The 22,670-nt window shown below is 47.3% G+C and overlaps 1 protein-coding gene across 2 annotated transcripts in view; it reads right to left on the reverse strand.

Moving 5' to 3' along the window:
- The window catches only part of TRIP4 (thyroid hormone receptor interactor 4), a 1,139,078-nt gene that overhangs the window by 681,532 nt on the left and 434,876 nt on the right, over positions 1 to 22,670 (reverse strand). For both annotated transcript variants that reach the window (XM_069624679.1, XM_069624680.1), the window contains 2 exons: positions 13,074 to 13,289; positions 12,267 to 12,390 (listed from right to left, as the gene is read on the reverse strand). In XM_069624679.1, coding sequence (XP_069480780.1) covers positions 12,267 to 12,390; positions 13,074 to 13,289 — 340 coding nt within the window. The remainder of the gene's footprint in view (positions 1 to 12,266; positions 12,391 to 13,073; positions 13,290 to 22,670) is intronic.

Genomic DNA, 22,670 nt, shown 5'->3' on the forward strand with positions numbered 1-22,670 from the left:
GCACGTCCACTTTGACTTAACAAATGTCTCCTTTTTCTCTACAATTAACTTTGTATATTTAATCTATGTCGACAAGGAAGTACCTTATCACAACAGAGCCAGCTACTAAGCAGGCAACTATCAGTTTTCTTTTCTTCGCTGCGATCTCCATCGTACCAGCCAACTTTGGTTAGAGCATTCTTTTGAACTTTAGACGTTGTGCTGGTTATGCGGGGTGTGAGATTGTCTTTGAGTTTTCCATACTCTATAAGAATCCAGGCATCAGATATTCCTTCTCTGCAGATTTCACCTAGATTATTCAAGATGGTACTGTAAACGGTAGGCTTCAGATCCTGCTATATAACCTTGGGCCATTTGACAGACTTACAGGCTTGCCCTGCCAAAATGACGGCCACTGTCCGAGTTGGGGCTGGGGGTAAGTGATTGGGCGCCACTGTCAAAACTAAAAAGGTAATACACAATGGGCTGTGGTCGCCATCAGATTTATCCTGAACTACAAAACAGCTCAACCATCCCCAATCTTTGACCATAACCAAAACGTAATTTGTTTTCGGTTTAGATAATTCGGAATCTTGAAGGCCTAAGGAGGATTACTGTATTTCTTTGTTCCTTTCCCGCTATGAAGCACTTCACCTGTGTATAAGCGCTGTGTAAATAAAACTAATAAAGAATCAATAGTGGAGGAGCCATTGGCGCCAACATATGTCGAGCTAGCTGGCTGATCCTTTGGGAATTGGCCATTACAGACCTTTAATTCTAGACTATAGAATATACGGGCCGTGTCAATGGCGTGACAGTGTACCCCCCCCCACCCCCAGCTGGGTGGCCACCAAAAGTGGAATATACCACACAGTGGGCCTCATTACCCGGTAGGCGGTGAGCCATGGCGCTATTAGCGCCATGGCTCATGCCGGTAAAATACCGGCACCGCCTTGGCAGAAAGGGGGATTGCCCTTCCCCATTCCCATTTCTGCCCCATAGGGCTCTATGGGAATGGGGAAGGCGCTAATTACGGTACCGCAATTTTGCGGTGCCGTAATTAGCTCCGAGGTCCCTTAGCGGGTTGGATTTTAACGCCTGGAAAAAGCAGGAGTTAAATCCCCCAATCCGCAAAGGGACCTCGTAGTAAGGCGGTAGGGATTTACCGGTACCAGTATTTTACCGGTAAATCCCTACCGCCATCCGTGTAATGAGGCCCAATATCCTAATCCTCCCACAACCCTTCCATTTCTCTGATGTCATGAGCTCGAATTGGAGATTGAGAACTCCTGCTAATAAAATATGAGTCTTCAGTGCATCAGACGTCCCCCAAGAGCTAATGAAGTCCTGTATTTTTTCTACTATAGCCTCACCGTATGGCATAATGGGCATATTATAAACAACAAAATGATAAGCACAAGCAGATGTTGGAGGTCGGCCAAGTAGGTGGGCCGGTTAACAACTTCTCAATTTAAAGCAAGCTCCCAACAAATAAGTAAGCCACCCCTAGGTCTCCCGTTCGGCCCTTTCATGGCAGGAATCTGGAAGTACTGGTACCCTTACAGGTCTACCAACTCAATGGCTCATGTTTCCTGAAGAACGATTAATTGGAAACTCCTTGCAAAATTAATCCAGCGAGGCTTATCAAGGTGCTTAGTGAGCAGTAATCTGCATAAATGTTCAGATACAGGTCTAATAATTCCCTACTTCACTTAGTCCACTCCCTCCAAGCTCCCATCCTGTACCGGTTTTGTCCCCTTCACTGGCCCAGAATCCATTAAAATGCTGGCAAGGGGGAGAACACACTGCTCTCTAGGATAATTTCCAAAACTTTTCCTGGACCCAGCAGTACCCCTAAAAGAGTGGGTGCATGTGGTCTGATAGTTCTTGACGAACCAGCAGGAGGGCAAGTCTGGAAGTCAATAGCTAGTAGTCCCATCCATCATGTCCCAAGTCCGAAGGTAACTATGGATGCAGTCATTAGGGCTATTATAGATTTGCACTGTAGTACATCTCACAATGACTACTCTTATAATGGACAAACAACCTTTGACATATCTGATCCAATGGGCACATTAATTCTTTAAAGGATCTTGGTCTTCAAAGGTTCCCTGGTTACACATTGTTAAAAATGGGGCATCACTATTCTGTATCCGAATATCTTCTATCATCCTTTTGCTATTAGCAATAGGGGGGTTATTGTCCTTGGACCGATAATGTTGCTACAATTAGTTTGGTTTAGGGGGGCAGTAACTGCAGTAAGGGTGCAGAAGTAGAGGCGGGACACAAAGATGGCATGCTTGTTGGCATAAACTTTCATTTAACTAAAAAATAAGTAATAACCCTATCTGTCCTTAAAACTAAGAGGGGTAGGGGCAGGTGAGCAAGTTTATCTGGAATAACAAAAAGCTGTGACTGTCTATGGAGCTATTAATGACCCCTATCCACAGGGAAGTTCCCAAACTTTTATCTATACTATTTAGCAGCACATGCTAGAGTGCTACAGGAGTGGGTTGGGACATGCCAGGAAAAGGTGTGGGAGAGCATGGATAGGGCGGTCGTGGGAAGGCCGTTGAATGAGGTATTGTGGTGCCCTAAGGTAGATAGACCCTAAAATATGTACAGGAGTCGAATCACAGCCCTAGTGGGTGACGTATGGGACGCCCTGGTCAGGGAAGTGGGACTGATTACCTTTTCATCCCAGCTGACGCCAATATTTAATAACCCACAATTCACGCCATGAAGGGAGGATGGGGCTTTCAGGAAATGGAAAAAAGCAGGGTGTCAGTGTTAAGGGATATGACGGAAGGTGGGGAGGTTAAGAAATTGGAAATATGTAAAGAGGATTTTCATCTGGGGGAGGAAGAGAGGTTCAGGTACTCCCAAAGGAGAGATTGGGTGAATAATCCAGGGATCGTAAAGGCGGCAAAAAGGGACCTCATTGCCTTTGAGAAATACTTGACAAGCAACAGTGGGGAGGTCCATGTAACTGCGGACCTATATAAGATATTTAAGTCCAACGAAGTAATGGTGAAATGGCACTAAATGAAACAATGTGAGGGCACGGAGCAGAAAGAAATAGAAAGGGAACATGGGGAGCAATTGTGGATGGATATTTCCCGTGTGACTTGGCGGTGCAAATTAGGCAAATGTGGGTCAAGAGTATGGTCCAATGGCACCTCACCCCAACACGGCTTCATAAATACTTCCTGGTGGTTTCAGAAATATTCTGGAGAGGATATGATTCCCCAGGGATTTAGGGACACATTTGGTGGTTGTGCAGGAAGTTGGGGCCTTTTTGGGACTATGTACAAAAGGCAATGACAGATATGTTTGGCATGCAGGCCCACAAGGACATCAAAGAGGCCATATTATTGGGTCTGGGGGGCATCCTGGGGTCACTGCCGACTAGGTCTCAGAAGAAGGCCTACATGATCCTCAGCACGGTGGCACTACTTCTGGTGGCCCAGAGATGGAAATCCGGAGTAATCCCTAATAAACATGACTAGTTGGCCAAAGTCTGGCAATTTGTAGCCTTAGAGTGTGTTACCTACTCCCTACAAGGAGATTTTACAAAAATGTGGGGGCGATTAAGAGGTGGTGTTATCCTTCCTCCGAAGTGATTTGAGAGTGGTGCTTTGCCCCAGAAGATGGAAGATATTAGAATTGGTGCGAGATCACACAAAGTTATAACTCAAAAGGGATGGACAGCTGTCATGGGGAAGTTCGGGGGGTGCGAGGAAGTTTGGGGGAGGGGCGTTTATGTTTGAATTTCAAAATGGCAATAAAAACCTTTTTTTTTTAAACAAAGGTGTTTCCTTGCCTGAGATAAACTAAGGACGATGTTAGGACACCCGCCAAAATCAAAATAGTCCAGTGTCCTGTGTCCCCAAAACCTATTTCCTTCCCTTACACTTCAAAAGAAAACTATATAGACTGGGTTTCACCCTGATTCCAGAAGGATGAATCACAGCTTCTGGATGGTTTTAGGCAGTTTGAAAATGATGGGGTAAATACCCTCCTTCCTCGGGCCTTTCTGTAAGGTCCACACAAGGGGGAGGGAGTATCCCTTCCCCAGACCATTTCAGGAAATTTTCTACAGTTAAACAAAGGTGGAAGAAATGCCTCCCTTCCCCAGACCTTCCATAGGCTCCGTCTCAATGATGTCTTGCAGGGTTCAAAATTGAGGGGAGCTATCTAGCTCCTGCTTGTAGCTTAGAACAGCCTGTTAGGCTGACACCAACAGCTACCAGGAGCTACGTTTGGCTCCTCAGGACAACTGATGCAGAACAAACACACCTATGTGAATTTAACTCTTGTGTTTGGGACAATCAATAAACAGACATTAGGATCTATATGACCTTTAAAAGCATAAGGGGTCTTAAATAGCGGACAAAATGATATGCTTACATCTTCTGGGAAAGCTGGATTTGCAGAACGCTATGTACTAACTCCACATTCACCATTAGTAGCTCCTGGTATCTGGTTAATGCCGGATACTCAGGAGCTGCTTTTAGCTCCTGCTTATCCAGACTTAATTTCAAACTCTGACTTCACTTTTACCAGAGGATATATCTTTCCTCCTCTGGTCTTCTCTTGACTTTAGCCAAAGGATGTTTCTCTCTCCCCCAGACTTTTTTCTACTTCAAAGGGTAGAAGGGGGTGGAGGGGATCCTTAAGAAATCCACAGGGAAGTGGCATATTTCCATTGTTTGAAGCAAGTGCGGGAGGGTCAGAAGGGGCAGTTATGGAAAGAAACTGGAAACACGTCAAAGAAAGCAAGCTATTCGAACAACTGGAACTAACGAAAGCCTCAACTACAGAACTGGAACTAGCTGACCTAGACGGGAAAGCAGAGATACTGCACAAATGGATCGCAGATACAATAGACGAGATCGCCCCAGAAAAACCGTTCACCCCATCAAAAAAAAGAGCAATGGCAAAATGGTTCACCCCACTACTAAACGACATGAAAAAGGAAAACAAAAAGATGGAATTGGAATGGAGGAAAGAATACAACCCAGGGAAAAAAAAAACACTGTACCAGTAACAAATCTGTGCATACAAGAAGGAAATTCAAAAGGCAATTACGATGACAGAATCAACAATGCCACCAACGCACAAAAAGAAATGTTTAGCATCATTGAAGAAATGAGAAACCCACCAGGTTGTGACAACACCCCAACCCCTCAGAAAAACTATGCAACGACCTGGCAGATCACTTAAAAAAAAAAAAATCAACGACATCCGTCAAACCATACAAAAGCGACCAACCAACCACAACATACAACCCAACGAACCTAACACGGAACCACAACACAAACTCTGAGGCTTTCCTGAAATATCAGCAGAGGCATTTGCAATGCTGGTAAAACGAAGCAAGAAAGCAGGATCACCCATGGACCCATGTCCCCCAGAGATCTACAAATCAATCCTCGCGCAAGGATCACCAGCAAAACACTACAGAATACTTCTAAATCTATCACTACCAACAGGGACTGTACCGAAGATCTTCAAATCAGCATACATCAAGCCACTCCTGAAAAACACAAGTGGTGACGTAGATGATCTTTCCAACTACAGACCGATCTCCAACAACCCCTACCCAGCAAAACTTCTAGAAACCTACATATATAAACTAACCCAAGAACACGCAGAAAAACACCACCTGCTGGACCAAGCTCAAATCGGTTTCAGACCAGCGAGAGGAACGGAAACAGGACTACTATCCATCTGGGATGACCTCAAAACTAACGCAGACTCAAACACTACCTCAGCCCTTATTCTGCTCGACCTCTCTGCAGCCTTTGACAAAGTTAGCCACGACACCCTGACCAAAAGACTCGAAGACATAGGCATAACACACACAGCACTACTTTGGACCAAATCATTCCTAGCAGACAGGACGGAAACCGTATGGATAAAACCTTTCAAATCCACCCCACAAGTTAACGACTGTGGAGTACCACAAGGATCCTCACTATCTCCACTATATTTCAACATCTATCAGACTCCGGTCATCAGAATCTTCAAAAAATACAACATTGCAAGTTATAACTACGCAGATGACACTCAGATCATCTACAAAATCAAAGACACCGATGCCGACCATTCAACACTAACCGACTGTCTAAAAGAAGTGTTCAACTGGATGGATTCCAACAACTTGAAAATCAACCCAGGAAAGACAGAAATCATGATCATATCCAAAGACAAAGAGAATGAAACCACCATCCCATGGCCTACGGAAATGGGAAACGCACCAACACCATCAAAGGTAGTAAAAATTCTGGGAGTCCTAATGGACAACAACCTAACCCTGGAACCACAAATAAATGCAACAGTGAAGAAATGCTTTTTCCTCCTCCACACGGCAAGAAGAAGTCTACCTTTCCTCTCCTCCACGCACAAAACACTCCGTATCGTCACCCTAATGATGTCAAAAATCGACTATGCAAACAGCCTCTAACCTCGGAAATACCAGAATACCTCCTGAACAAACTGCAACGGATCCAAAACACAGCAGCAAGACTTCTCCTCAAAATATCCAGAAGAGACCACATCACTCCAGCCCTAAAAACACTACACTGGCTCCCAGTAAAACATTGCATCACCTTCAAAACAATGTGCATAACACACAGGGCAATCAACGGACAAGGAGCAGAATTCCTACAAAAGGAAATAACAGTCTACACACCAACGAGACCCCTCCGATCAAGCAACGAAATCCGCCTGGAACTCAAACCATACCTTAAGAAAAAACTTGGAGGCACCTCCTTCTACCACTTAGCCGCAAAAACCTGGAACAACATCCCTAAAGAAATAAGGAACACTGAAGATCACCTAAAATTCAGGAAATCACTAAAAACCTGGCTCTACAACACCACAGACTAAACCTGGAAACCAAAACTGCAAAAAGGATGACTAAACTGAAAAGACACAGACATCCCGACCCGAGAGAGTAACTCCCACGGCACCTGGATGGGTGACACCGAATAGACTGGAACACAGGCGGCACGCTCGGAGACTGAGTCAACTACCCCAGACAATCCCACCAACACTTTCGCCCGCCCCTTAATAACCGCCAGGTACCACAGTGGTGTGGAATCATCGAGATATTGGCAATCACCCCACTACCTGAGAGGCTGTCATTGGCAGGTGCACTGGCCACAGGAGTATGAAGGGAGGATAAGGGGAGCATTGAGAGAGCATGTTAGAGGTGGGGGCCAGAGGAGTAAGGAACCTGTATGCCAATCGGACCCAGATCAGGACAGAACCGCATCAGGAGAGACTACGCAAGCCGAGCGCATCAATTCAGGATAGAGACGCAAACTAACCAACCCTACTAACAATTTCCCTTTCTGCATACACCTCTCAAACTCCAAACTAAACACAACCAAAACCTACAGCACAACAAACCGCACAAACTTCACTACATCGCAACAACAAAACAAAAACACACAGACTTGCACAACAGTACACGACGACTACCGACCGCAAACACCCGAGGCCCAGCCAACTGACCCACCGGGCTGAGGCCGCCAACAGCACATCAGTGCTCTCTTGTACTTTTCCTGCTTCCTCCCACTAACTCAACCTCCCCTCTTTCAGAGCCGCCAGGGGACCACTCTGGTGGTGATAGTGCGCGGTACAAATGTCCTTTAACATTGTAGGCACGGTTAGAACTGGCAGACTTGTGCTCTTTCCCAGGCATTTCCCCACCCCCACCTATGTTGTGTAATAATACCTTTATTTCCGAAACAAGGGTGTCAACTTTGTTTATCGGTTGAAACATTTAGTATAGTTTCTTTTGTCTATCCTGAGTGGACTCGGAAGAAACTGCCTTCCTTATAGACATGATTCAATAAATGGCTTAGTTTCGAATGATATACGTGCAAATATTGCAAAGTTAAAAATCAGGGTGGGCGGGATGACTAACAGCTTTAATACTGCAATAAGGTAATGCAAAATAAAACCACTTCAATTTAACATTAAAACAAACGCTGGCTTATTTTCTAAATTTCTGATATGCGGCCAAGGGAGCAAGGAAGACCAGACTGGTTCAAAGGGCACCCAAAGTCTGACTCAACCCACACCAATTGCTCCCCATGCCTTAAGCCTCAACAAATCAGATATGATGGATAAGGGCGGCAGGAAGGCACAGAGCACTTCGGAAAGAACTTGCCTGAAACTAAGGGCGGGCAAAGTCCAGTAGAGTCATCCCCCTGCTCCCTTCCCCCCTAACCTCTTTAGTCCCAAAGATGAGCTAGCTTGTCCTTTTTGGCACTCCGTTTTGTGCGATCCCTGCAAAGGAGGGATCGCACCAAACTATAATCCAACCCCCGGGCTATGTGAGGGGGAGGTGCCTCCTGACGGCCCAGGGTTTGGCTTACCTTCAGTTTCACGTCGGTGTGCGTAATGCACGCCGACATGAAACTGAAAGTAATGGCTGCCGCAGTGAAAATGAAAGGCGAGTCTCCACCTTTCTCCCCCTCGATCTGTGCACTAGACCACCAGATGGGTGATCATCTGCCCCCAGGCAAGGGGGCAAGCAAACAAAAAAAAAAACTTTCTTTTTTAAATACAGCGTTTTGGGTGGGGTGGGGGCCACTAGCCACCAGGAATTTTTGGGTAAATGAAAAGGACGTGGCCCTCCCCCCACCCTAAGTCGATGGGGGGGCAACTCATGTAGCCCTCACTGGGGGCAGATTTATGCCCCTAGGAAGGGGTACATGAGATGCCCCCCATCCATTTGGGGTGGAGGGAGAGGCCACTGGAAACATTGGCAGAGACCCCCCCACCCAAGCCTGTGTCAACATGTTTTGCCCCTCCTGGGGACAGATGGGCACACTAATCTGGCCATTAGGAAAGGGGCAACAAAAAAAAGTATAACTTGTTTTTGGTGGGTGTGGGGGGGGTGCACTAAACCACCATGGATGTTTTTAGTGGAAAGCGGGTGGCCCTCCCCCCACCCCAAATGGATGGGGGGCATCTCATGTAGCCCTCCATGGGGGCAGATTGCTAGTGCAATCTGCCCCAAGGAAGGAGCACATGAGATGCCCCCCCATCCATTTGGGGTGGGGGGTGGCACCAGAAAACATTGGGATGGCCCCCAGTGCATTGGGCAGTACGTTTTGCCCACCCTGGGGAAGATGGGCACACAAATGTGCCCATCTGCCCCTAGGAAAGGAGCAAAACAAAAACAAAGAACAATGATAACTTGTTTTGGGGTCGGTGGGGGGGCACTAAAACACCATGGAAATGTTAGTGGAAAGGGGGGTGCCCACGGGCGTCTTATTTTCAGAAGTGCATAGGGTTCCCAGTTTTCCTTGGTGGCTTCGACACCCTAGGCCCAAATCTGTAGGTTGTCCATATGAGCAAAATCTGCTCTGACGAAAGGCTTGGGGTTAGCAGTGGGTCAGCCTTTTCCCCTTTGTGCCCATGTAGTTGCACCCACACATGTGAGGTACCGTTTTTGTCGGGACACCGGTGGGAACGCAGGAAGGTAGGACATGTGCTGTTGGCGGCGTGCTTCGGTGGGTGGCTAGAGTGAAATGTCTGAAAATTGTGCGTTTTTTGCCAAATTTCGGACTTTGTCAGGAATTTTGGGTAATAAATTCTGGGGCGATTCGCGCAAGTCAGACTGTGGATTACCACGGGTGTCTTCTTTTCAGAAATGCATGGGGTTCCCTTTCTTGGTTGCTTCAACACCCTTGTCCCAAATCTGTAGCTTGTCCACATGAGCAAAATTCCTCAAAATCTGCTCTGCCGAAAGACTTGGGGTTACCACTGGTTCTCTTTGCGCCCAGGTAGGTGCACCCACACATGTGAGGTACCGTTTTTGTCGGGACACCTGTGGGAACGCGGGAAGGTACGACATTTGTTGTGTTTGCATGGTTTTCATAACGTTTCAACACATTTGCTGCTGCCCTTTGTCATACAACCCTTTAATTTCCCAAATGTGACCTACATTTATTCGCTGCTTTAGGCACTATACACTTTTGTAACCTGCACAAGTCACCTACCCTTCAAAATGACTGCCTGTGCTCTTTAAAGAAACGTATGCTTGCCCTGCCTCACCACATTTGTTTTCCTCATTTACACATGCTAAGTATGTCTGTTTAGGCCGTAAACATAAAACTCCTGTGTACCATGGCTCAGTTTTTGGCTTGTGGTATTGCTTGTTTTGTGAAACATTACACAAAATGTGTGATTTCCTAACTGGAAGAGTTGGGGGAATGTAGCACAGCATTGTTTTTCTCAAAATTCACAGGAACCATTGCCTTACCGGGCCAACCATGTCCACCACATACCATTTTTTTCTGTCATTTTCCTGATTTTTCCCCAAACTATGGAATTTTTCCCAACAACGTTTTTGGCTGACATGCGCAAATCACCCCTTCCTAAACTTGGGATTTTGTCTACTTTTCAGAAATGTATGCCTTTCTCTCTTTCCCTTCAGCTTTCCTACCCTTCCCTTCCGTCCACGCATGTGCTATTGGAAAAAAGGCCAAAATCGCCTCTCACAAAACGGCTGCTAACCATATCAAAATATGTTTTTATGGTTTCCACTGAACCTGTTATTGAAAGCCTGGAAAATGGGGAATTCAGCACAGCAAACCATTTGTTCCTAGCACTTACAAGGAAAAAAACACAGGCTTCTTTGCACATCATTTTATTGGCATTTTCTGAAAAACCCCAAAATGTTCTCGCTTTTTGGTTATTTTCTCTCACCGCCCTACAGCAAACTAGGATTCCTTGGTGGCGTTACGACCACCTACATGTGGGGAAAAAAAGGGGCTACATTTGGCCGAGATATCTCATGTAACAAAAAGGTTACAAGGGATTGAATGGCGACCTACCGAAATCACCAAAAAAGGCCTTGGATCTGGGGGAGGCGGGGGGTGGGGGTGGACCATGGCGGTTAAGTGTTCTTCATCCTGTTTAGTTCTTAAAATAAGCCACAATGGGTACAATTTTGGACTTGTGCACAAAGGGGGATAACTGGACAGCTAACTGCAATAGTAGGTAGAACGCTTGGGTTGGACAGACCTGCTCACAACTCATTGCCTGTTTGCCCACCAAATTTCTTAAGTTTCTGCAGTTGCATAACAATAGTGAAGGTCAATAGAGTGGCCAAGGGATGAAAAGATGGAATAATTGCCTTCTTCATCGAGCACCCTTTGCAGAAGTGGGCAACGTCCTTAACATAAGCAAAAAAGGCCTGAAAGACTTGCACAACACCAGGTAAAGCCGTCTGTGAAAACAGCAGGGGGTGAGGCCAAGCAAATGCAGTGTTAGAGGGCTGCTGCCCTAGGAAGGCACCAGTGACACCAACTCCACTTCTCTGTACTACAAGGGTGTTTATTTATTCCTTCTCTCCCTCTCTCCCTCTCTCTCGCTCTCTCGTTATTCAGAGTTTGAAAAGGGTATAAGTCAATTTTCTCTTCATCCCAGTTAGGGAACTTGTGCTGATTTGAAGTTTTAGACAATTCCATATAGATCATCACATGGGGGGGGGGGGGGGTATCAGGGAGTTCCTCGCGAGAACGGGAGCCCTTGTCCACCCAAACAGGGAGTGCCTACCGGTGAGGTCCCACTTGACTCAATCCCCTCCCAGGGAGGGTGTTGTGGAGCAGGCTCAGGTCCCTAGCCTCATGGGGATGGTAGGGGGAAGGGAGACTCCCCCCTTTAAGGAGAAGGAACAAATTCCCCATATCTGTCACACTAGGTAGACATTAACCCAACCCTACCCCATGGCATTGTTATTAATAAAGATTTACCTTGTTGAACCACGTGGAGTCCACCAATGTACCACTACTCTGCCTACTACACGATCCAGTGAATAAAATAATGAAATACACTGTAATGATTAACAGTCGTTACAGTTTTCCAATTGCAATGTAGGAGCATCATCATACATAATTATTACGCATGGGCCACATCATATGTTTGTTCCGTATATTTGCAAACATTCTTTCCCTGCGGACCAGGGCACACCAAGACACAGAAGGAAGGCAAGGAGGCAGCTGCATCATCAGTAGCCCTGTCCGACTCCATCACTGTTTCAACCATGTTCGTACTGTCCATGTGCACAGTGATGAAAGCCCTTTACAAAACAAATGTTCCAACAGCACTCCCAGTCTACCCAAGTAAAGACAAGTACTGTCACAGAGCACAGCTGTTCTGAAGCATTCAGCTCTGTTGCCCACACATTACACATGGGCAAAATTCATGTCCAAGAGCCCTCAGCTCCCAGTACAAAAAGCACACAAGCCGACACTCACCATAGGGGCTGGCTGAAAAATGTTGGGGTTCACCAAATCCCTTTCTTCCTTCCCCTTCTTCTCTGATGTCCTTGGAGAATTAGCTAGAGTTCCGGAGTCAATTGCCTTCACAGTTTCATCCAACCTGAAAAGGAACAGACAGATGGTGACTCCTTACTGCTTGCCATTATCCAAAGCATCCAGCTGCCACGGAATAGGTCCCTATGGGATATGTGCACGTCAATTGGAAGACCAGTGGTCGCAGATAGCTATATATCTGAACCATGGGCAACAGTAGAGTAAGCATGAAAAGATACTTGGGGATGAGGCACAGAAATCAGTATAGCAAAGCAGAGGTTGTTAGATGGGTGAAGCAGCAAGTGGACAGACGATGCAGACAGGGTGGCACTGTAGAAGTAATCCTGGTGCAAATCAGACTCCATGCTCTCTGGCAGACGTTCTCTTCTTGCTTTATGAAAATAACCGTGTGATTCGATTCACAATGACCATCTAGATAGAGTTCAATGAAGGTTCAATGGATTACCAGGAAATCAGAAGATTTCCGAAAAGGCTAAGGTCTCTGTGAGAAGAGAAGGGCTGAGAAAGATTCAGTCCTAGTTCACGTTCTGCACCTGACAGCAGAGGTTATGCCGGAAGTTCCAAAAGTATAAACAATGTGTAAACAAAGTTTGTTTTGAAGTTGTAAGTGACAATCTCTATATATTTAGTATGCAAAGGCAGCATTAAGTTATTACACAATTATTAGGTGTAATGATTGTACCAGGTAGGTACTCTTTTACCAGGTTCTCGCTGGAGGATGTTACTTACTTGCGGTGGTAATCTGTCAGGTTGTCCTGGTCCTCCACAATCTGACGGCCAGCAAAGTCAAAGGTTATCTTTCTTGACAGGCGGGAGGCATGGCGAATGTCCTGCAGCTCTTTTTCCCTCTTCCTCAACGCTTCCCTCTCCTGCTTGGAAAGCCACTGGTTGGAGTCGGTTGCAAAGTAATCAGATTCGTCATCAATAACCCGAGTTCGACGTGCGCTGCAAGGAGGTTGGGAGAAGAATGTTATGTCAGGCTCTGTGATACACACGTGCACACCAAAATGTGTCTGCAATCTAACATTAGTATTTATTCACAACCTGAAAACACCAAATGACAGGACCAGTTATGCCTTTGTTGTGAATAAGGTAAACACATTAACAACACTGGCCACCAATTAATCAAAGGAGGCAATAATAGTACAGTAAATAAAATGTAAGCCGTTAATGGATTTTTATTGGATTTTAAAAACACAACTGCAAGAAGGATTCTTTAACAAGGATTCCATTTAGATACAGCAAAGCCAGTGGCAATAGCCAGGGAATTGCTTAGTTCGAAATTAGATTGTGCATGTTTGGGATAGTGCTGAAGCTGTGAGTAGTGCCTGGCAAGAACATCTTTTAAAGAGAAGTGTTGGAAAAGGAAGACCAAAAGGTTAGATGTGAAAATGTGGCATCATGAAAAAAAGGGGAAGTTTGATTTTGCAGAAAGGCAAACACAACAGTAGACACAAATAAAGGCTGCCAGGCGATACAAGATCAGGAAACAGAAAGACACAATCTGTCTGTAGATCTTTTAAAACAACTCTTTACCTGCTGTGACGAATCCAAGGAGTTTGTCCCCTCTCCCCAAGTGGGAGCCACTTCCTTTAGGACTAGGGAGATGAGCCGGCTACGCTTAACAAGCCCCCCTCACCCCACCAGGGGACAGAGCATGCAGGATCTCACTGGCAGTGACCCTCCCCCTTAGGGGACATAAAATGCACAGAAAGGGAATGAGGTCACCCTCCCTTAACCACAGGCTCCAATACCTTTGTTCGCTATGTGGGAGTTGAACTGTATAATAAACTAAAACTCCATGTTAAAATGGCTGATTTGTTTTCTGAACCCATCTATTCACAGTCCTCGCCTGTGATAAGAGAACAATAAATGTTGCAGGATAGAGCGAGCGCGCACCAGAGGGGGCGGTCCCAGCGGCGACAAATGTTGCAAAGCGCTACCAGTGGCTACCGAGAAAAAAGGGCCCGGCCCAGAAGAGCAGAGAAGAGCGAAGGCCTTCCGAGAAGCAATTAACTGGTGTGCAGGAAAGCAGTAGCCAGAGTTGTACCGGAAGACAGCAGGAAGTAAGAGCAAGCTGCGTCCGATGCAGAACCCAGTTGACAAGTCGGGTTAGCAGCCCATGTCAGACGAACACTCCACTGTCCAGTGGAGAATCACCTGGAAAGTAAAAGTATGCATTGGCTATGGAGAACCAGAAAGAGGGTTGCAAGACCACAGAAAGACCCCAAGGAGGGGTCAGAGCAGAGCAGCCCCAAGGCAGGAGGGCCCAAAGAAGCCCCAAATCTGGGTGAACCCAAAGAAGCCCCAAGTTGGGGTGTGGACCAAGCAGCTCTAAGGCAGAGAGAGTATCAAGAGTCCCCAAGGGATTTTTTGTGCATAGTTTTTCTGTATTTTCTCTGAATTGTTGAGAGCATACGGAAAGCTATAATCCAGGCAGAATTGTTACCTTGAGTGTGTAATGTTTTCATGTATGTGGTCCCATTGTGAATCACGCCTATAATTTTGTCTCTTTTATTGCCTTCCTTGTGTTTATTTTGCATACAGAATGCATGTTTATCAAGTGATTCTATCACGTGAAGACAACTTGCCCAGATGTGTATAAGAGTTGGGTGGGGCATGGATTGAGATGCCGGCAATGCATTCGCCTCGTTGGGAGCCTCCGTGGGACGCCCAAGTTCTCACCCAAATGCGCCCAATATAAAACTTGACTGGAGGAGCAGAGACAGTTTGCCGGTAGCGGAACAGTCCAGGAACCGACCAATGGAACGGGGGGAGAAACCAAAGTGCACAAGACCTGGAAACTTTGTGGAGAGGGGAAGCACAAGCTAACTCCCCAGCGAACTAAAATGGCGTCTCCCAGGGTGTGCTGAAAGGGAGAGGGGATGAGCCTGTAGTTCCAGCCGTGGCACCACCTCCCAACATCGGAACACCTGCGGGGGTAGTCTGGACACACTCGCCAGCAAGGAGCGACCGAGTCCCTGCAGCACAACCTAGCCAAGACGTGATGGGGAGAATCTGGCCAGTGGCTCTGAACTCGCAAGAGCGATGACCCGCAGGTGAGCGGGGGCTACCAGCAGTCCAGGTGGAAGAGACTGAGGCTGATAGCAACAGGCCAGCAACAAGAAGAAGGCAGCGCTAACCATCTGGGAAGCCGCATAGACAGGGCTGAAATAACAGGAACGAACATGGCCGTGGAGCAAGAGGAGCCGTCGCCGGCTGCAACAGCCCAATGGGGATGAAAGGGCTCTGAGAGTCATCCGGTGAGCCTCCAGCAGGGGTCCACAAAGAAACGAATGTGAGAGCCTGCGCGAGCCTAAGTGTGCCACTCCAACCTCTTTGACCGCACAGGACAGCCCCACCAACAGCATCCCCGGCATGCCCACCCCGCCTACCCGGCAGCGCACAGGATTGCCACATAAGCATTCCTGCTGTCCCGCATAAGAGGAGCTTCAGCCCTAACGCGGGTCCGAGCCGCAAACACCCAGCCTGGAGGGAGCGCTACACAGCTCAACAACTTTACACTTCCAGCCCCGCCGCTTGTAGGACCAACAGCTAACTCTACCAGGCTGTGCCAAGGGACAGATTTCGGGGAGAGCCGCACTCCACCCCGTGCCGGTGGTTCCCCTCAACCCCTCAGCCTGCACGAGACTTGTGGGATCGGGCCCCCCTCTCTCTCCCCTTCCCTCAGCCTTTCCTTAGTCGGGACCCACGCTAGCAGGGCACAACATGGGGGTAGCAGGAGCGTGAGCCCACCCAAGCCCAGATCACCTAGATCACCAGGGCCGCAAGCCCCGAGGCATAAGACACAGCAGGACAACCATACAACAGCCGGAGCAGCATACGTTTTTAAGCCCACCCAGACGCCGGCTGGAAACCTATAGAAAGCCTAAGCTGCAATACCCCAGTTCTGCCCCAACCTCCATAACCAAGATGGCCAAACAACAGAAGTCCTCAAAATCGACGGACGTTGCCAGCATGCTGCAGCCGCTGGAGAAGACGAAGAAAGCTGGCTCTGGACGCGCCCAAACCCTATCACCTGAGCCAATGGGCCCTGAAGGACGACATACAGGCCCTGTTGGTGGACATTAAGTCTGAATTCCGGAGCTGCATGACGGAGGTGACGACCAAGATAGGAAGGCTAGACAATCGAATGGAGGAAATGGAGCGCAGGGTTGGGGAAACGGAGGACCAAGCCCTGGACCATTAAACTCAACTAGTGAACCTGCAAAGGAAACTCAAAGCCCTGGAGGACAGCGAGGGTATGAAACGCAGGCAGGAGGACTTGGAGAACAGGGCCTGCAGGAATAACATTCGAATCAGAGGAGTACCAGTTTCAATCTCCGACCAGGCTCTACCGGCCTACGTCTTCCAAACCCTCCTCCCCGATTGCACAAGTCCTTGCTTTTACTGGACCGCACTCAAAGACTGCGGAATCAAAGGGGATCCCCAGCAGCGGATACATCTGAAGTGATCACACGGGTACCTCATTTCTTTTCCACGAAGCAAGAAAATTTGACTGCAAGTCGCACCCAGGGGACTTAACATATCTAGGGGCCTCACTGCAAATTTACCAGGACCTTGCGGTCACAACAGTTCAGAGGCGTAGAGCCCTTCAGGTAGAGCCCTCAGCCCCATCGCAACTTTCCTCCAGGACTGGAAAATCAAGTATCATTAGCTCTTCCCGGCATTACGCCAGTTCTCATTTGAAGGCCAATCACAAATAATTCATTCAATGGATGAGGCGGGAGATATCCAAGGTGGGAAGCCAGCGACCCTGACAGAGCTGGAAGCTTTTGAGCAGGTGGCAGGCTTTGCGGTCAATTATGCCAAGTCAGAGGCAATTTGGGAGGGGGGGGGGTAAATATGACCAACAAGTCAATAAATAGCCTCTTGGAAACATGCCCGTAAAAATGGAGAGCCACGTCATCATCTTACCTTGGGGTACACATTGTAGCAGACCCAAAGCAACTATGCACAGCAAACCCCCTCCCCCCCTCAGCCCAGCCCCTGTTCAAGGAACTGGAGGCCAACCTTAAGAGATGGGAGCGCCAGGAAATCTCTCTGCTGGGAAGAGTTTCAGCATGTAAAATGAACCTCTTACCCAGATTCCTGTACTCGACCATACCTATGCAACTCCCCAAAAACTTCCATTGTTGTCACGCTCACCTAGTCTCCACGGGGGCGTGCTCGTGTGCGAAGGACGATGTCTGCACTGGTGTTGTTCTGCTTAATGAGGGCCTACTTGCGTCTTCCCTTCTGTCTTGCCTCAGGAGATGTTAGTCTGCAAGTACAAACAAGATATTAGCCAACTGTGTGGAGCTGGTTTTTGTTTTCACCTCCTTCCGTGTTATCCTTCTCTTTCCCTGGCTCACCTTGTCTATTATATGGGTGAGCTCTCCGTCCTGCACACTCTCTGGCAGGGGCACCGTTACTCAGTAGTTCCAGTATCGATTTACTTCACTGATCCGATGGAGGTTGCTGAAGTGGATGGACCAGAGTAAGCAGGTAAGTCTCTATTCCAATAACTCCTTGAAATAGCTGCCTTAAGTCCTTGCATGCAAGATATCTAATGTTCGTTTTTGTGTCTTTCAGGTGCGGCACAAAAGTAGCCTTCGGATGATGGATGACTCTCCTGACAATGATGTGCAGGATTCTTGCCGGTAAGTAGAGCGCTGTGCGAGATGCGCTAATAGTTTGCTTTATTTTAGCCTTCTTGTGTGCAACTAACCTGCTTGTCTTTTCTGTTTGGCAGGTGCTGCGCTTTTCCAGGAAGAAGATGGAAGGTCCGACTGACTGTGTCGAGATGCGGCGCGAGCAGAATGATGGAGAACTGCTCGCTGGAGTCCCTGGAGGAGGTCAAGTCAGGTGCGTTGCTACCTGAGAGGGTACCTTCTGTTCTGATCTTTCACAGATGCGGCGGCCCCTGGACAAGCGTGAAGGCGAGGTCCGGATGTTCTGCAGGTAAGGCCTTCAATGCGTGAATAACTTGTTCTTCTATTTTCACAGGTGCCGATGGATAGAAGACTCTGGATGGCCGTGGCAGAAAGGAAGCAAGAACTGACACGGTGAGCGTTACGCTGCAGGCGTGCAGATTAACGCGAAGCGTGTTCAGTTTGCAAGGATCGGTTTCAATAACCTTGCAAGTAGTTCCAGGAGAATAGTCCCCTTCATCGTATCCTGCCTCTCAGGAAAAGTAGTCCCAAGCCACACCCTGTACTGAATGGCTCAGCATCTCAGAGCCAAATAAATGGACCATGTATTTAACGCTTAGCATGAGCCTGGCGCCAGGACTGAGCCCAGGTGAGCCTAGGCTGGGGCCTGGGAAGTCCTAAAGGAAGCCAGAGTTCCGGGCTGGGCTCGTGGGTTTCAGGGTTTTGGGGGCATGCACCATGACAATTGTAGCTACATAAGCGGCTATGTAAGTTCATCTGGAAAGGGGGCAGAGCTAGGATACCGCTAAAGGTTATGACTGGAGCGACTAACTGGTGAGGTAGGGGTTACCCAATCTCTATAATTACTACATAGCAGCCCAATTAACAAATTGCATGGGTCGAGAACGCAATTGCATGGGTCGAGAACGCAAGCCCCCCCCCCAAGGTGGACACGCATTGAACAAGCCAAGCGGCCCCCTCCACTAGGTTCCCTGCTACACATCGGGCAGGTAGCGCTGCCACTTGCCAACAATATTATCCTCCAACAGAAACACCCTGAACTTTGGGGGTTGACCCAGGGGTGGGGGGGGAGGGGTTCTCCAGACTCCCTCTCAATTGTTTGAGAACGGCGCCCTGCTTACCTTCGAGGATTGCAGGAGACGCTTCTCCATAGCGAAACAGACAGATTCACCTACGCCCAGATCCGGCACTATCTCCAAGCCAGTGGTTAGACAAGGGGCCACGAGGGATCGCCACTCCTGGAGCACGCACTAAAGGAGGGCCCACGCCAGGGACTGATCACCAAGCTATATAAATTACTGCAAGATGACATGCTGACAGCCAGGCCCACATACATGTCCCGCTGGGAAACCGATTTAGGGCACCCTATAGACGATCAAACATGGGTCGACATCTGGACTAGAAAGAACTCTGCCTCCAGATATTACCAACAAAGAATGTGCACTCAAACTCCTCCACTGATGCTACTACCCCCCCCCCCCAGAACGCCTGTATAATTTTCAGAAGTCTTTAGATCCAGCCTGCTGGAGGCAAAGTCGCGCCCAAGGGGTACTTTCCCATGTGATGGGAGTGTCCAAAGGCACAGGCTTTCTGGGAGGTGCTACAAACCATTAAAGCGATCATCCGATTCAAATTGCCACTGACCCCAGAGGTGATCCTGCTGGGAGCTGCGCGGCCAGAGTGCTACCCAAAGTCGGGAGCGACCGCCAAATTACTCACTCAGCCGCTACGGGCTGTAAAGATAACCTTGGCCCACAAGTGGAAAATGCAGTCGGGGGGCCCCCTTCTGCCGCTATGGTGAATCAAGGTTTGGGAGATCCTAGTGGCCGAAAAAGTCAAAGAGGCGAAAGAAGGAGCACTACATTGCTTCGCAGACTGCTGGGCCAGATCCTGGAATACAACAGACTGTTCCCAGCACTGACCTACCAACCCCAGCTGGCGAGATGCTTCCTGTGGCCTTGGAGGCCCCCTCCCCCACAATGGAGGGGACACTGGTGCCAGGGGACTCCCTGGGGGATGTTCTGGCAGGGGAAGTGGGTGGTGGGGCCTAATCCACAAAAGCTAGCACTGCTTATTTGCCTATCTTCTTCTATAACATGTATGTATTTTGCCGCAACTGTTTGTAAATAAAGTTGGGTAATGTGCCTTTTTTGCGATGTTTAGGCTTTGGCCAGTATTGTTTTGTGTTTTGAGGTTTTACATTATACATTGATGGCATAGTATTATCACGCAACTCGTTACGGCCATATTATTAAGAGGCAGCTTTATTGAATGACTTCACGTGACCTTACTGCATGATCTCTACATTTTCCACGTATGGTCGTAGCAGTGTCTCGTGCCTATCACTACGAGGTAGCGTACTGATTGACATGACTTGATCTTGTTACAAGTATAAAAGCATATGGCAGTTGCGTTGTAAGCCGTGAGTAAAACGCTTTGTGTGCAGAAGATGGTTCTCCTCAGTTTTGGAGGTATGAAGGATACGTGAAGCAGGTACATCATCAAAGCTAAGTTTGTGAGTGTTTTTGTTTGTTTTTCAGGATTGAGGCATAATATTATTTGACTGATCTTTATCAGTTACGTTCTACGATTTAGTAGATGGTACTTTCATCAACTTTTGTTTGCACATTATTTGAAATGTGATCTGTTAGAATGGTGACCTTATTGGTTTATTTTGTTGCACTGATAGGTCTTGGATGGTGTTTATCTATTGTTTTACATGGTGACTAGATCCAAGACACACTGCCGTTGCAGGTTAGGACATTATTATTCTATCAGGCGCTGTTTTTTTTTTTTGTCGACACCTTTTGATGGGTGCATTTTTATGAAGTTTGATTCTTTACCACTACATTATTTTTGTCTTTGTCCTTGTGTTCATCATAAATTCTTATGTCCAACTGTTTGCACCCACCTCTTGGAAAGGCTTACAACTACTATGGTCCCAGTTTCCTCAGTCTTCCTCCAAAAAAGGTCTAGGGTGCCTCAATTCAAAGCGCTCACAAGCACACTGCTCTTAGAGGCGTTTCAGTACCTCTGTTTACTTCCATCTTGTGCTGTCTGGGGACTCCCTCCTCTGGTTTAGAAAATTCCCTACAGAATTCCACTGCCTTTGATCCCAGACAAAGACCCATTAAAACGGAGTTTCAATACTTACAAAAACCACCATCCCCCTCATGCTAGTGGACCTTTCCTTCAGTACAAGCTTCAGGTCAAAGGCAAGAACTTAAATGCTTGGAGGTTCACAACCCAGAGTGAAGCACTGGCAAAAACTGATTCATTGCGCTTGTCCCTCTGTTAAAGGTACATCTGGGAGAGAGCCTGTTCACCCCCCCTGACCCCCCAAGGCAGAGCACTCACAGAGTGGAACATGTGAATGCAATGGGAGGGCTTAAATAACATGGGAATTAACAAGTCATTTTTTTCATAGAAGCTTACTGCAGAGTCTCTGGGTTCTGACACCATTAAACATACACCGGAATGTAGGAGGAGGAAGGGTTGGGGGGGGGTTAACAAGGCATATTGTGGCATTCTTTGACTCCACCATCCAAGGCTTCACCTTGTGGTGTGATGTCACAAGGTAATGGAATGCTGGGCAGTTACTGAGCCCCACTGATGGGGCTTTCAGATCTTCACGTTATCGGTTATCGTATTCAATTGTGTATTATCCGCACATCTGGCTTTGAATGCTGTACCAAGGCTTCAATTTTGTGTCTTGTTGGCCAGCCCCACCCAAAACCCAGACACAGTAAATCAACTACGATTGTGGCTCCACCATGACAGGGCAACAGCCACAGAAAATGAACACAGATCAGACTCCACTCACCCATGGGGAGGCGTTTTCACAGGCCCACCCTTTGTGCAGAAGCAAAGGTAAAAGGGCGCTTTGAAACAGAATTGACTTACTGTATAAGCGCCTAACAAATGCACAATAAATAAAATAAATAAATTTGCCATGCACCATCCAAAAGGCAAGTACTGAAGGGTATGATTACACTTGCAGGCTAACTGGGAGAAACAGGAGGCCATTTTGAACACAAAGAAGACGTTAACTAACTTGTGCATTTGATCTCCCCAATGGTAAGAACAGGAAACCGCTTTCACACAAAATGACGGGAGGTTGCCTAGCATGTATCTAAGCAATGATAGTCGTAGCAGGATTCCAATGTTGGGAATTGGCACTGCAAAGAAAAAAAAAAAATACTACGTATTGGATGCCAATACATGGAATATTGACAAATGCGGGGGGAAAAAGACTGTTCATGTAGATTTGACATTCTTGTTTTGATTAAAGGCTTGGGCAAGCTGCTAGTCATCTAGCGGATTTGAACTCACGATAGAGTGATCAACCATATAAGCAAGCAACAGAGACTCCCCCACTGGTCATACCACTCAGCACCAAAGCCATCTGTGAGGAGGTCGAGCAATGACACTTTACAGGGTGCATTTCCAAAGAAAACAAAGTTTATTCATGTGGTTTTCAAGGTACTGGGTGAACAAAACTCATAGGAACTAGAAGAGTCTCTACAAATGAAAAGAGATGTCAAAGTCTAAATAGAGTCCTGAAAGAAATAAAGTGTGGGATTTTTTCATTGTCCACAAGCTCCAAAGCTAGAAAGTTCCTCCCTAGTCCCAAACACAAAAAAGTAACTTC

Source organism: Ambystoma mexicanum, chromosome 11 (genome assembly GCF_040938575.1).
Source record: "Ambystoma mexicanum isolate Mex_15411 chromosome 11, UKY_AmexF1_1, whole genome shotgun sequence".
NCBI classification, from domain to species: Eukaryota; Metazoa; Chordata; class Amphibia; order Caudata; family Ambystomatidae; genus Ambystoma; species Ambystoma mexicanum.